General features: G+C 41.0%; 1 protein-coding gene across 1 annotated transcript in view; it reads right to left on the reverse strand.

Moving 5' to 3' along the window:
* LOC149284115 (polycystin-2-like) overlaps positions 1 to 14,950 on the reverse strand; it is a 29,036-nt gene extending 14,086 nt beyond the window's left edge. The window contains exons 1-2 of the mRNA XM_089497157.1: positions 14,401 to 14,950; positions 12,231 to 12,344 (exon numbers count right to left, since the gene is read on the reverse strand). Coding sequence (XP_089353283.1) covers positions 12,231 to 12,344; positions 14,401 to 14,950 — 664 coding nt within the window. The remainder of the gene's footprint in view (positions 1 to 12,230; positions 12,345 to 14,400) is intronic.
* Positions 14,951 to 15,426: the final 476 nt, after the last annotated feature.

A 15,426-nucleotide genomic window follows, 5' to 3' on the forward strand; every position in this document is an offset into this window, starting at 1 on the left:
AAAGAGCTGGTGTAAAAGTTAATAGAAAATCGGTGAGTTAGAGGTTGGATAATCACTGTATTTCATTTAGATGAATAGAAGCAATATCATATAGAGCATATAGAGCCCAGGCAGACCAGCAACAGCAAAAACGAGCCCCCACAAGCCCTTTAATGATTCCTGTAGGCATGGAAGCCTACAGCAGTCATCAAAGACTCCCCTCCCTGCAATGGCTGGTCTATAGACCAGCAATTGAGTCCCAGCTGCCAGAGGCAGCTTCAGGGACAGGGGAGAAGGTTCTTTGGTCTCCACATGAGTGTGGACACCAGCCCCAACACCCCCCTGCTGCCTGATCGCTCCATGAGAGCGACAGTGCAGCATTAACCCCTTCAATGCCACACTTGTGTATGACACATTCGTGGCATTGCAGGGGTTAACATTTTTCCCCACAAGCTTGTGGGGACTAAATATCAGTCAATGCTGTGCTCCAATGGAACATCAGCATCGAAAGAGTAAAAAAAAATAATAATAATAAAAAAAAAACAGCACTGACCTGAAAGTCCAGGGTGCTTCCAGGTCAAACGCTGTGATTTTAGTAAGTGGGCTGATGATGATCGGATCACTCCTAACCAACTGTTAGTTTAAAAAAATCCTGGCTCCTAACTTTTTTACCTGGCGCCTAGATTCACAACAAATTTGTCAAGCCCTGCCTTAGAAGCTCAATTTGAACAGATCAAACAAGTTATAGAGACCAACATACAAGATTTAAAAACTGACTTAACAGCTATGGCAAAAAGAGTAAATCATAACGAAGAAAAGCTGGATTTACTGGAATCGCAGACAGAACTCTTACGGGACACTATAAAACAAAATTCAATTAAAACTGATCTGCTTGAGCAAAAGCTGGCAGACCAAGAAGATCGTTTTAGACAGAATAATCTTAGATTTCGAGGGATTCAAGCAATAATTACAAATGAAAAACTTGAAGAATTCATGAAAAGCTTTCTGGATGCAATGGGCATGAAATCTGAAATAAATACTCAATTATGGGATAGATGCCATAGAATAGCCAAACCCTCTAGCATATCCTCAAACACCAAGAGATGTTTTAATTCACTTTACTTCCTCAAGGATAAAAGATAATATTTAAAAAAAAAAGCAAGAAACACAATACCTCCTAAACCATACGAAGGTATCAAAACTCTACAAGATTTATCATATTATAACAGAGCCAAGAGACGTCAATATGCGGAGTTTACGGAGATTTTGAGACAGAAAGACATTCGATATAAATGGGCCGTGCCGCTGAAAATCGTATATGATCATAAATCTTGGTCTTTCGATTCACCGGAAAAACTGAAAAAATGGATGTTATCAAATAAAATATACAGTAACAGATAAGACGCCCAATCCACTAGGAACGATGAAAATGAGTAGTTTTTTTATTTTTTTATTATTTTCTATATTAATTTTCTCTTTTTTAATATGTGTAATATATTATGCCTGAAGAGTACATTGAGATAATGAAGTGAAGGTCACAATTATTATATCTAATTATCACTAATTTTTTTTTTCCTTTCTACACATGGATACACGTGACAATGCAGTTCACATTATTACACTTTAATATGTGCAATATATTATGTATGAAAAGTACATTGAGATAGTGAAGCGGAGGCCACAATTATTATATTTAATTATCACTTTTTTTTTTTTCTCTTTTCTTCACACATGACTATTTGTGACAATGCAATTCACATTATTACACTCTACCACTACATTTATTTCTCACTTTTTTTTTTTTCTTTTTTTCTACACGATATTATTTATATCATTTCATACTCAACACTCGGGTGGAAATATGACCTGTTAGATGAATATAGATTTTGGTCTATCTTTAACGCTACACGGTACATATTAGTCTATAGTCATATTTTCGGAAGAATTATAAGAATATATTATGTATATACACCATTCACATAACTACACATATTTGGGTGGATACATGACCCATTAGATGTTCAATACACTTTGGCCTTTACTTAAGTCACACGAAATATATTAATTTAGAGTTATATCTTATGGGAGAACTATAAAGTAAAAGAATTCACTTATCTTATATTAGTAATAATATATATATATATATAATATATATTTATGGGTTTTTTTTGCTTGTTTTTGTACACATGATACTATTTATATCAATTTATATTCAACACTTGGATGGATGTAGGACTTGTTAGGTGAATACAGATTTTGGTTCCCTTTTAACACTATATGGTATATACTCGTTTATAGATAGATATATTTTTGGAAGAACTATAAAAATAGATATTTATATACACTATTCACATAACTTACACACATTTGGATATGATTGGACCTTGGTCTTTGGTAATGCTATATGGAATATATAGTTAGAGTTATATGTTTTGGTAGGACCTTAAGAGTATATCTTTTTTTATTTTTTTTTTAACTGTATATATTATTATATACTCCTTCATTTTATAGGAGACCAATATTAAGAAGTATAGATAGTATTGCCCCTGGAGGCTCCGACTGCCATCAGCTAGATGGCAACGTCCACTAGTGTATTTTGGAGGTACACAGGTGGAAGTATGCAATCACTTACTCAAATGGTTGCTTACAAATCTATGTTTTATGTTTTTGTATGTGTAATAAGAATGTTGTTATTTGTGTATCTAGATTCCCCGTTGCAAATGACCAATTGTATGATCTCACCAGGATATTATTATCTAAAGCTATATAAATAGTGTTGAGATTTGCCTCAATTAATGTGCAGGGGCTTAATTCCCCGCAAAAACGTTCAATATTGTTAAACCGTTTATGGTCAGAGAATATAAAAATTAGTTTTTTTTACAAGAAACCCATTGGAGGCTCTTAGATAAGATCAATATGAAAACACAGATTTCCCCTCTTATTTTCGGCATCATTAAAGGAAAAAAAAAAAAAGAGAGGAGTGGCAATTGTGTTTGCCAAAGGGACAGACATAAACGTTAAATTTGTCGATTTAGATCCTGACGGTAGATTTATTATAATGATTGTAGAAATAAATAAGAAATTGATGACTTTAGCCAATGTCTATGCCCCAAATCAGTCCTCGGTTTCCTTTTTGTCATTATTAATTCAGAAAATAATGGATATAAAGCAGGGCCCACTAATATGGATGGGAGACTTTAACTGTGTTCCTGATCCTTATCTAGACAAAATGACCTTAAAGGGTAACATAAAAGATAAGAATATCATTTCTCAAGCTAAAAAATTACAAATCTTGTTACAACAGCATTCATTATATGATATATGGCGTACTATTCACAAAATAGAACGTGAATACACTTGTTTTTCTAAATCCCACATTGCCTATTCAAGAATAGATCTTGCAATTGCTGATATTAACATGTTCCCTTACGTCCTAACTGGCAGCACAAGAGGGGTATTACTGCCCCTGTGAACAATTAGGACAGGTGGAAAATTTATGATTTACACAATTAAGTAAGCAATTAACCCCCTTTACCCCACCTATAAAGGGAACTCCACCCCTAACCACAGTGTGCTTTTTTCTGTCCTTTGGACATATTGGGACAGGTGGTGGTCTCTGTGTGAGACCTTGTGTTAGCTTGCTAACCTTTATTTTACTTTTTTTCAGGTGCCCTCCTGTTGGATTGCGTATCCTATTTTTATCTGCTGCCCTGCTGTGCTGCAGGACGGCCTCATTTCACCCAGCATTATCTGTGTTTGTGCTGGATCTATACCTGACTGGTTTGGATGTCTCCTCCCAGCTGCTTATCTTCATGTCTGCTGATCTAGGCTGTGATGTTCTGGAGTTCTCTATGCCTCCCTGTACTGTTTTAGCTGCTGAGGGGGAGGAATCTATTTCTTTTCCCTCAGCAGCAGTAATAATCCCATAGAAAGTTTGTTTCTTCCAGGGGGCGTGGCTTCCCGTTTTGGCTCTCTGCCAGTGTATATTAACCCGTTAGTGTCCTTTAGGCTGTCTCTTGGTACAGCTATTAGTTAGCCTTCCTAGAGTCTCCTGTCTATCTTTGGCTTTGTGTGTTATCCTTCCCTTGCATTTTCAATCTCAGGGTAGGTATAACTAAGAAGATTTTTATGTTTAATAAAACTCTTTATATTATTTTGGTCATCTCTTTTGCAGATGTCATCCCATAGCCAGAGGATCCTGCTCCTGAGAGGCGCAAGTCCACTGCCAAGCGCAGGCATTTTACCTGCCGCGGGTGTGATATACCTCTAGAGGATGCTTACCCTTATAGTAGCTGCTCAAGTTGCAGAGATCCCCCTGAAGCAGAACCCAATATACGTGATATGATGATTGGGTTAAAATTTTGTTGGATCCTCTATCAAGAGATTTGAGGATACACTCCAGATAAAGAGACCTAGGGCCCAGTCCCCTCCTAGGGTGGTCCCTATGTCTGAAGACGCTTATCTCTCTGTAGATGAGCATGACTCTTCTGAAGAAGAAGAACCTGCTTTATCGTTCTGGTTTCCCATTGAGAAAACCCAATGGTTACTAAAGTCCATCCGGTCAGGGGACCAGGATGTTGACCCTAAGGAAGCTCCAGAAACCACCTCTAGAGGGCAAAGGGCCTTCAAAGTGGATGAGTCTCTCATTAAGTTAATGGAGACTGAATGGAAATTCCCAGAAAAAGGTCCGGTTATCACCAAGCGGTTCAAATCTACGTTTCCGCTTAATGTAGACCAGCAGCACCCATGGGGTCCTCCCCCTAAAGTCGATATGGCCATCGCCAAGATGTCCAAGAGGACCGTGGTACCGGCGGATGATGGATCTTCTTTACAGGATGCCATGGATAGGCGCGCAGAGTGTTCCCTGCGCCGCAATTATGCGGCTGCTTCTGCCTCAGCTTCTGTGGCTATAGCATCTAGTGAGGTTACGCATTTTCTGCGCACCAGAGTGTCTCAAATCCAGTCAGATATTGATGCAGGTGTTCCAAGAGACGATATCTTGAAGCAGTTTAAAACGGCTCAACTGGCTGTGGAATTCCTTTCGAATGCTGCGCCTCAACATCTGAAGCTAGCCTTCAAATCTTTGGTGCTATCTGCTGCTGCAAGGAGACCCCTATGGTTAAAACCCTGGAAAGCGGATAACGCCTCCAAATTTTCACTTTGTGGGTTGCCTTACGAACCTGGCAAGCTGTTTGGCAGTGAGCTGGACATGATCATGGCGGGCCTTTCTGACAAGAAAGGCAATCCCTCCCCCAGCAGGCTTCTAGAGGGAGGGACAGACAGTCCAGAGGATACAGGTCCCAGGGACCTTCTAGATCCCAATGGCGTCAGGGGACTCAGAAGAGAGGAGCAGGTCGCTCTCGCAGGTCCTATGAGAAGAGAAAGAACGTCTGGCGCCAGAGAGTCCGGAGGTAACCCCTCCTCCAGTGCTAGACCCCCTGGTGGGAGGTCGTCTATCTTTTTTTCTGGAGGCTTGGGAGAGGTCCATACCAGACCTCTGGGTGTTAGATGTAGTCCGGTCAGGCTACAAAATAAAATTTGTTTCCCTACCTCCTCTGAATTTTGTTCTGACAAGGATTCTCTAGCGCGAGAGGCACAGAGTCCTAGAGGCATCTATCCACGCCTATATACAGAAGAAGGCGTTGGAGGAAGTTCCTCCAGAAGAGCGTGGATCCGGCGTCTTTTCGCCAATCTTCCTAGTGCCCAAGATCACAGGAGACTGGCAGATGATCATAAATCTTCGCTATTTGAACAAGTTCATAGCGAGAAAGAAATTCCGCATGGAGTCCATCCGCTCTGTAATAAATATGTTGCTGCCGGGAGACGTGATGGTCTCTATAGACTTTGAAGGACGCTTACCTTCATGTTCCTGTTTGCCAAGGCCACAGGAAGTATCTGCGTGTGGCTGTATCCCTTTGTGGCGAAGTGAAACACCTTCAGTTTGCTGCCCTTCCCTTCGGAATCTCCTCTGCTCCTCATACCTTTACCAAGGTTGTAGTTGCCGTGGTAGCAATCTTGAGTCTAGAAGGCCTAGATATCGTCCCATATTTAGACGATTGGCTTCTAAAAGCCGCTTCTACAGAAATTCTGTATTCTCATCTTCAGCAGGCTCTGGCTTTTCTCCACCAGTTAGGGTGGATAGTAAACTACCAATAGTCCGAGTTGGTTCCTTCCACTTCCAGGAAGTTTCTGGGGTTCATAATTGACTCGTCCCGGATGATTCTCTCTCTGTCTCTAGATGTTAGGGCACATGTCAGCGACTGCGGATGCAGTCCCTTGGGCCCTTTGGCACCTACGCCCTCTCCAATCAGAAGTTTTGGGCATTTGGAATCGCAACCCATTAGGGTTGAACAAAGTGTGCACCCTGTCTCCTCAAGTCCGTCGCTCCCTCAGTTGGTGGGAGCATCTGAAGATGGGAGGTCCTTGATTCAGCCAGCCTGGATTCTGTTGACCATGGACGCAGCCCATCTAGAGGACATTCCAGTACAAGGTACTTGGTCCCGTCCAGAGAGCCTTATGTCTTCGAACTCCAGAGAGCTCAGAGCAATCAGATTGGCACTCCTTCACTTTGCTCCTCAAATCCGCGGCAAAGCGGTGAGAGTTCATTCAGACAACATGACGGCGGTTTATTACATCTACAAACAGGGTGGCACGAGATCTCAACCTCTTCTCAAGGAAGTGGGAATGATCCTATCATGGGCAGAGCAGAACCTCTCCCACCTCTCTGCAGTCCACATTCGGGGATCTCTCAATGTGGTAGCGGACCGTCTGAGTCGGGGTCTCAGTGTTCCAGGCGAATGGTCACTAAACCAGGAAGTATTTAATCAAATTACTCTTCGGTGGGGAATGCCAGATATCGACTTAATGGCTACGAGGTTCAACGCCAAGGTGAAGATCTTCTGCTCCCTATACAGGGAGGACAATCCTTGGGCGATAGATGCTCTGTTCATCCCTTGGAGGTTCGGGCTGGCTTACATCTGCCCTCCAATTTCCATGATACTGTCACATACCTGGCTGCTGGTGCCTCTGGGTCCTCGGACCGGCAGCCGCCGAGGAGAAGAGGGAGACCTCTCACCGTGCCACGGCAGCCGCAACCACCGCGGAGAAGAGGGAGACTCCCCGCCTTACCGCAGCAGCTGCAACCGCCGCGGAAAAGAGGGAGACCTCCCGCCTCAGGACAGCAGCCTCAGCCGCCGCGGAAAAGAGGGAGACCTCCCGCCTTACCGCAACCGCCGAGGAGGAGAGGGAGACCTCCCGCCTCTGCGAGACAGCCTCCGCCGCCGCGAGGAAGGGGAAGACCTCGCAGCTCAACACGTCAGCCGTCCACTGCTGGAGCCAGGTCCGGTCCTGCTGCGTGCACGCGGTCCTCTGCACGCCACCTAGTGGCGCCAGCCGGTACTACCGCTCCTTGTAGGATTTTACGATCTCGCCAATCCCAAGATGGCCGCGAACCGGAAGTGACGTAACGGATTTTTGGCGAGAATTTGTTAATTGATGCCTGGACTTCCTCTGCTTATTTAAGAACCTCAGAAACCTTCCAGCTTCGCCTTCTGATGGTTGTACCTATCTTGCATAGTGTCTTCTCAGTACGCGTTCCTGTTGATTTCCCGTTACCGGCCCGGCTTGTTCCTGTTTCCGATTTCCTGGCGTTTGACTCTGGCTTTCCTCACGACGATCCTGACTTCTGGCTTCCTGACCTCGGCTTACCCTGCAACGATCCTGACTTCTGGCTTCCTGACCTTGGCTTGCTCATTGGCTATTCTGTACTGGACTTTGGTGTTCTGTTTATTGAACTTGCATACGCTGCTCTACCTGATTACAGGTTCTACTTTACGCTGTGCTGCAGCCTCCTGGAGTTCTAACTCCACTTTTATAAGCCGATATAGGCTAAATTTAAGACGTTCGGAAGACACTGCTTTGGGCGGTCTGTTCTGAACGTCGTTCAGCCGGAAGACCCTCCCTCATAGGTGATCGTCTAGCTACTTCCCCTCTTGTGCTGCCAGTTAGGACGTAAGGGAATCGTTAATTTCTAACGATAATTTGTTTTCCCTTAGTCCTAACGGCAGCACACTAATATCCCTCCCTCTTATATTTTTTTTTTATTATTCTTGTTATAGCACACTGTGGTTAGGGATGGAGTTCCCTTTATAGGTGGGGTAAAGGGGGTTAATTGCTTATTTAATTGTGTAAATCATTAATTTTCCACCTGTCCTAATTGTTCACAGGGGCAGTAATACCCCTCTTGTGCTGCCGTTAGGACTAAGGGAAAACAAATTATCGTTAGAAATTAACGAATGTCTTGGGTCGAAAAATCTAGAATTCATGAAGTTACGTGGTCAGACCATAATCTAGATATTAAGGATACAATAACTAAATTACAACCAGAATGGAGACTCAATGATAAATTAATGATGAGACGTTGACATTGCACACATAAAAGGAAATAACACAATTATACTTTCAAGATAACGACACAAAAGATATAAAATATAGAAAGAGCTAGTAAAATGTTATCTAACCTAATAAAGAATAGAACTAAAAATAATATAATAAAGATAGTCCAGAACGATAAAAGGCTTTTACCGACTTCTATTCATCATTATATAACATTCCTCAGAAAGCTTCAGAGGTTGAGATAAATGACTATTTTAGTCATAAAATATTCCCTAAATTAACAAAAGAGAGTCTAAAGGACCTAAATAGAACTATTACTGTAGAAGAGGTAAAATATAGAATTAAAATATTGAAACTAAATAAAACACCAGGTCCAGATGGATATAACGCCAAATTCTACAAAATCTTTATAAATGAAATAGCTTTACGACTGACTACAGCCTTTAATGAATTTATGGACACAGGAACCGTTCCAGCTGAAATATTAAAGGGCAATATTATACCCATTCTAAAGATAGGGAAAAATCCAGAAGAAATTGCTAGTTATAGACCCATTACCTTACTAAACCTAGATATTAAGATATATACTGGAATATTAGCGCAGAGGCTGAAATTGGTGCTTCCTAAATTGATTCATAAAGACCAGGTAGGATTTCTAACTGGTAGGTCTCCGGTTAATCACATAAGAACTCTTGCCGACATACTTGCGGAGGCGAAGCTATTGGCTGAGCCCCAGATGACCCTGTCACTAGACGCCGAAAAGGCTTTCGACAGGGTCAGCTGGAGATACATGTCTGAAGTTTTAACATCATTTGGATTCACTGGAAGAATCCATCAAGCAATTATGGCGGTATATACAACCCCAATGGGGAGAGTAGTGGCCCAGGGAATAGAACCTATATGGTTCACAATAACTAATGGCACTAGGCAGGGTTGACTCTTTCACCTCTCCTTTATGTGCTCTCCCTAGAACCTCTTTCTAGGGAGATCAGATTAAGTAGAGAGATTTCAGGCTGCGGTACAAAGGGTACTTATAAAATTCAACTATATGCCGATGATATTCTTCTGACTATGCGAAATCCTGTTGACTCACTGAAAAATCTTATGATTTTGATCGATCACTATAGCTTATTATCTAATTATAAATTGAATGTTTCAAAGTCAGTGATACTTCCTCTATATTTGGAACAGTCACAAAAATTACAAATTGAAAAATTTGGTTTCTCGTGGATAAAAAAACTCATTAAACTATCTAGGATTAAAAATCGTAGCAAATCCATTGGACTGGTTGGAAAATAATATTCTTTCATTAATAAAAGAAATTAATCTTTTAAAAAATGGCGACCTCTATATATTTCTTGGATGGGCAGACTGAATACAGTTAAAATGTATATTTTACCAAAATGTACCTACATATTTAGGATGATTCCTTTTAGGATATCTACAGACTGGGCAGATTTAATACAAAATGCATTTTCAAGATTTATTTGGGCCTCTAAAAGACCAAGGTTAAATTCCCAACTATTAGCAAAAAGTAGACAAAATGGCGGCTTGGGAATGCCAATTATTAAAGATTATGCTGCGCAACTGTCTCATATTCTATTGACCCTAAATGAAAAGGCTATTCACGAAACATGGTATGATTTGGAATGTAAAGATATTCTAGCTAGAGATCTCCAATCTCTTTTTTGGATCCCTAGAAGAAAATCTAAAGAATTTATAAAAACCACAAACAATCCAGTTCTTTTACATTTACTTAAGAGCTGGGAATACATAAAAAAAAGATTAGGCTTGGAGATAAAATTATCTCATGCTTACCGTTAAAGGTAATCCAAAATCTAAATGAAGATCTAAATCTAGCAGACTGGGAAAAAGCAGGTATAAACACGATAGCAGAGCTATATGACAATATAAATATTAAAAGCTTTGCTATACTACAATCACAATTTTCTTTGTCCTCAGCGAATTGTTTTAAATATCTGAGGGTTAAAAGTTATTTATCTAACTCATTATATATAGAGGATAATAATAAATCCATAGGAATCCTTATAAAAATATTAAAAGCTAATGATTATAGGAAAGTCCTTACAAAGTCCATGACGGTGATAAATTCATATAAAAAAGAACTTATCCCGCCAGCACTTAAAAAATGGGAGAAAGATTTGAATAGGGAAATTGATACATCAGATTGGGATCAGGCTTTGAATCTCACAAATAAATACATACACAATCTTAATCTGAATGAATTACAGTTTAAATTAATGAACAGGTGGTATAGAGTACCAACAATTCTAACAAAAATGTTTAAAAATAATATTCCAAACTGCTGGAGGTGTGGAGCACTGAGAGAAGATGAGCTCCATATTTGGTGGAGTTGCTCCTCTAGCTATGGTTTTTGGAAAAGGATTTCCTTCCGATTGGAAAAGATTTTTGGCTCCGAATGGAGATTGACCTCAGATTTGGCATTATTACATTTAAATCCCCCTAAATCTAATAATAAAGATCTCCGACTTCTTTTTCATTTATTACTATCTATTAAAATAGAAATTGGAAGAAATTGGAAGACTACTGAAGGGATTGATTGGAATAAAGTTAAAACCCAACTGATTTATCAACTCCAGATGGAAAAAGGAATCGTATCTTAATCAATATGGAACCAAAATAGATATCATTTTTGGAGCCTATGGTTAGACCAAATACAGCAAGGCAGGCTAGATTGACAGACTCTCTAAATTATTAATGTTGATGTCAAATAACTCAATAAATGATATTAATATAAATCTTGGTGATAATATATAAGCTTAATTAAGGATATGGTCGCAACAGGGGAATCTTTTTAACATGTCTAATATGTTTTTGTACCTGTATGTTCTTATTCGTTGATTTAGTGATAACAAACGAATATAAAAAGAAATGTATTTTTGTATTTTGTTAAAAAAATTAACAATAAAAAATAAATAAATAAAAAAATTCCTCCACAGCTATTTAAGAGACTTATTGCCAGTTATCACAAATGTTTCATTGCAGTTGTCGCCACCAAGGGTAACACAACCACTTAGTAGGCGTAGGGGAGGGGTGTATAGGCTTCACCTTCAATAAATGAAATGATCACTTAAACGCTGCATTTTGTGTTTACTCAAGTACGTATACAAGAAGGGGCACTTAAAACAAAGCTTGTAAGGGGCCTTGGGAATTTGTGTTACGGCACTATCCAAGCCAAATCAGCACACACACACACACACACACACACACGTATACACTCAGACTCACCCTCCAGCCAGAAAGGATCATAAAATAAAACAGAGGAGTTTTACCTGGCTCCAGCTCCTACTCATCTCATCCTAAAAACAAAAAAACTGAGCCAAACCACTTGTTGAGCTTCAGCTCACCTCGGTTTGCCCAACTCTACGGAAGTGGATGCAGCATAAAAAAGATTTGTCTCACAGAAAGAACGTGTGAAAAACAAATTTAAATCAGTGAAAAGTCTCGAGTGTCATCTTACTGATTGCACTATGCATTATGCAGGTTTAACTCAACACTTGATCCTTTACGATGAGCAGTGATTTAAGGGAGTTAAACTCACAACTATCTGTCACACTTTGCTCAAAATAAAGATAGCATTTATCAAAAAATAATAATAATAAAAAATTATATATATATATATATATATATATATATATACACACACACACATACACACTAATACTGGTGTAAAGTATTTTATCACTATAGCAACAATCGGAATCCAACTGCTGGATTTATTTAAAAAGGTCCTCCCACATTTAAGTTTCACAGACTAAGCATCTAGCAAGTCTTGAAAGGTTAAGTGAAATCTTTCACGATAATATGGCACTTACAAACACACAAAATGAACAGGAACACGATATAGGTGACCAGCTCACGCAGTATAATTTTTAGGTACTTTTCCCTTGAACTTATACGATCCTCTGTATATCGTGTGCACCAAAGGCCTGCAAAAAACAGTCAAGAATGTCAAATTATTAACCACCCCTTTTTTTATCTGTATAGAACTGTCAAAAAACAAAAGGCACTTAAAGTCCTAACCGAAAAATATTTTTGTATAAACGTATTCGACATTATATATAAAAAAGTCGTTTCGTAATGTAAGCAGTGTGATAAAGAATAATGTACTGTACCATCATAGAAAGGGCATTTACCTATTGTTACATTATCTGAAGCGTAGGCTTTATTGCAGGCAATCATGTGATGCTTAGACTCCGCCTCCTCACTTTGTAGACTGCTTGCCAAGTCCACCAGTCACACGACCTCCCTGGGAGATTAGAGCGAGGCATTCTATGGGGTACTTCTAACTTGGATCTCTATTAACCATTGGCTGTTTTTCATATGTCACCTCCTGTTTTGTCTTGTATTATTAACCCCTTAAAGACAATGGGCGGTCCCTAAACCCATTGAAAACAATGAACGTATGGGTTTTGTCATTATGGGGTTAAGAAATGCTAATTGACTGTCACCCAAGTGTTGACATACGTGAAAGCCATACATTTCAGGAATTTATCGGTTAAACACAATCTTATCCCTAAGTATCAAGCGAGCCAGTTTTGTTTTGGGACAAAAAATGCTAAAAAAAAAAATCCATATAAAAAACTAGCAGTTACATTGTTTTTATTTTTCTGTATGCTTAACCCCTTAATGACAAAGCCTGTACATGTACGGGCTCAAAATGCATTGTTTTCAATGGGTTTAGGGACCGCCCATTGTCCTTAAGGGGTTAAAGAACGCAAAATAACTATTTGTAGAGTCTGGAATCTTTATTAAAACATCTGCTGCAGACAGAACATGTGCCAAGATTCATCATGAGACCATTACTCGCAGAGGGGAAAAAAAATACGGAAAATGTGGCCTGCTTGGTATTTTAATGTGGATGACGAGCTGGGTAAGAAGTGGAAAATTTCTATGTACCTCAAGCCATCCTGACTTCCGTTACGGTGCTTTGTCTCAAAAGTGCCTGCAAGCAAAATCTACGAAGATTTTAACAGAACGTGTGCATCTTGTAATATATTGCGTGTCAAAGCTAAAGGATCTATTTTATTAACCCCTTAAGTACAATGGGCGGTCCCTAAACCCATTGAAAACAATGCATTTTGAGCCCGTACGTGTACGGGCTTTGTCATTAACGGGTTAAAAACACCTACAGAGTTTATTTCGTTAGGCACTCATTTACTTGTACAGTGCTTCTATAACCTCATAGGTTGTAGAAGACCATGGCAGTAAGCAATGTATTTACCCGACACAGGCCAGCCAAGCTCACTGTTCAGTGTCTTAAAGGCACAGTGCCTTTTAATGCTGTCTACTGTGGGTGTGCTGAGTTGGCATAGACTCCATAGTCCATTGACTGTCACCCAAAAGGACGATCTCCCACCCCCAGTTTTGCAGCAGGGGGACAGGACCAGTATCATCTGATTAATTTCCTATCTGGTGGAGTCACTGCTCACTGGGACAGATCTCTGATTTCACCAACTGGCCCATTTACACAACAGAGGACCTGGCGCAACCTCCATTGCATATTCTTTTGCCCAAAGCGGTCATATTGGACATGATATCCATGCATTGCGTTGAAAAGATGGCATAGTGAGGTTGCGGCATCCATGCATTCATGTTCCTGTATTAAAGCCTCTGATCGCTTTCCCCTGACACGTTACCTAAATATGTCATTTTTCGATGTGTAAGAAGAACTACACAGGGGCTTCTGTACCAATAACGAGCTTTACGGTTTACTGCTGTACGGTTCAAATCTACAGAAAGAGTTCACTGGTTGCTATGGTGATAAGGTCACTATTCAAGCTATGGAATAGTTTCTTATAGACTTTCTTGAATAGTGTTAAGAGCCGCTCTAATACTTATAGACAAACAAAACAGACCTTGCAGTGGAATGTTAGTGTTTCTGTTCATTCCCTTATAATGAGATATCCATTTATCAATAATTCAGTTAACCAGGAACTGGGCAGATCATTAACCCCTTAGGCACCGAGGATGATGATCGCTTACCCCTAATGCAGTACAAGATGCTGGCAGGTCCCTCTGGTGCCGGAGGCTGCTCGGGGCCATTCCCGGCTCTGCCGTGTGCGATGCCCGGCTCCCCTCTCCTCCTGCGGCTCCTTGGACCCTGGCCACCCATACTGTTTGGGTGGTGATGAGGATACCCGACCATCCCGGTGCTGCCCCCACTGCTGGACGATACCAGGGATGCGGACCTCCTGCCAGGTCCTGCGGAAGGATGCCACTCCACATCCATCTCCACCACCATGCCGTCCTCCCCATCCTCTTCTTCCTCCATACCGTCTTCCTCCGCGTCAAAGCCAGGATTGTCCCTGCTCCACGCCTGCCTGGAACACGAAGACAGAGGTGACGGAGTGGCGCCCCCAGGGGGCGGCCTGGCGCTGGGGCCAAGGGGTAGTTCCTGCCTAGGCAGGGTGTCCATCTCTAACATGTCCTGTGGCACTGCCCTTCTCTCCAGATCCCGCTTCTTCCTCCTCTTCTTCTCCTCACCCTCCATATCCGGCTGCGTCTGAGGTATGACCCTGCTGGAGTTCACCATACCGCAGCGGTGCAACGGATCCCGAATAAACTCTCACACGGGCTCATCCCAGCCCCAGCAGCCATCTTACTTTAAACTTTTTTCCTCAGTTTCAGGTCTTTTTTTTTTTTTTTTTTTTTTGGCGTTTCCTTTCGCGAATCCCCGCCCTCCGTCTCCTAACACACACAGATCCGTTATCCTCAGGGAGACGGGCAGAAAAGGGCTGTGCGAGTTCAGCTTGGCCGCTCCTGCACTCCCTCCCTAAATAGTTATTTCTGCTGTCACTTTAATGGCTAAACTGACTAAAGTTTAAGGGGACAATCGGTAGGCTGAAGTGCTATTCTCCAAATACCCATGAGCAGTATGACTATTCCGTTGTACTGCGCTGCGGAATATGATAGCGCTATATAAATCAATAATATTCAGTTTATATGGCTACTCATTATGTGCCAAAACGCTTAAGCGTATGGAACCTGCGGTGTTTATATGCTTGGGGT

Source organism: Sceloporus occidentalis, unplaced genomic scaffold (genome assembly GCF_023333645.1).
Source record: "Sceloporus occidentalis isolate IW3139 unplaced genomic scaffold, rSceOcc1.0.p SCAF_99, whole genome shotgun sequence".
Taxonomy (NCBI): Eukaryota; Metazoa; Chordata; class Lepidosauria; order Squamata; family Phrynosomatidae; genus Sceloporus; species Sceloporus occidentalis.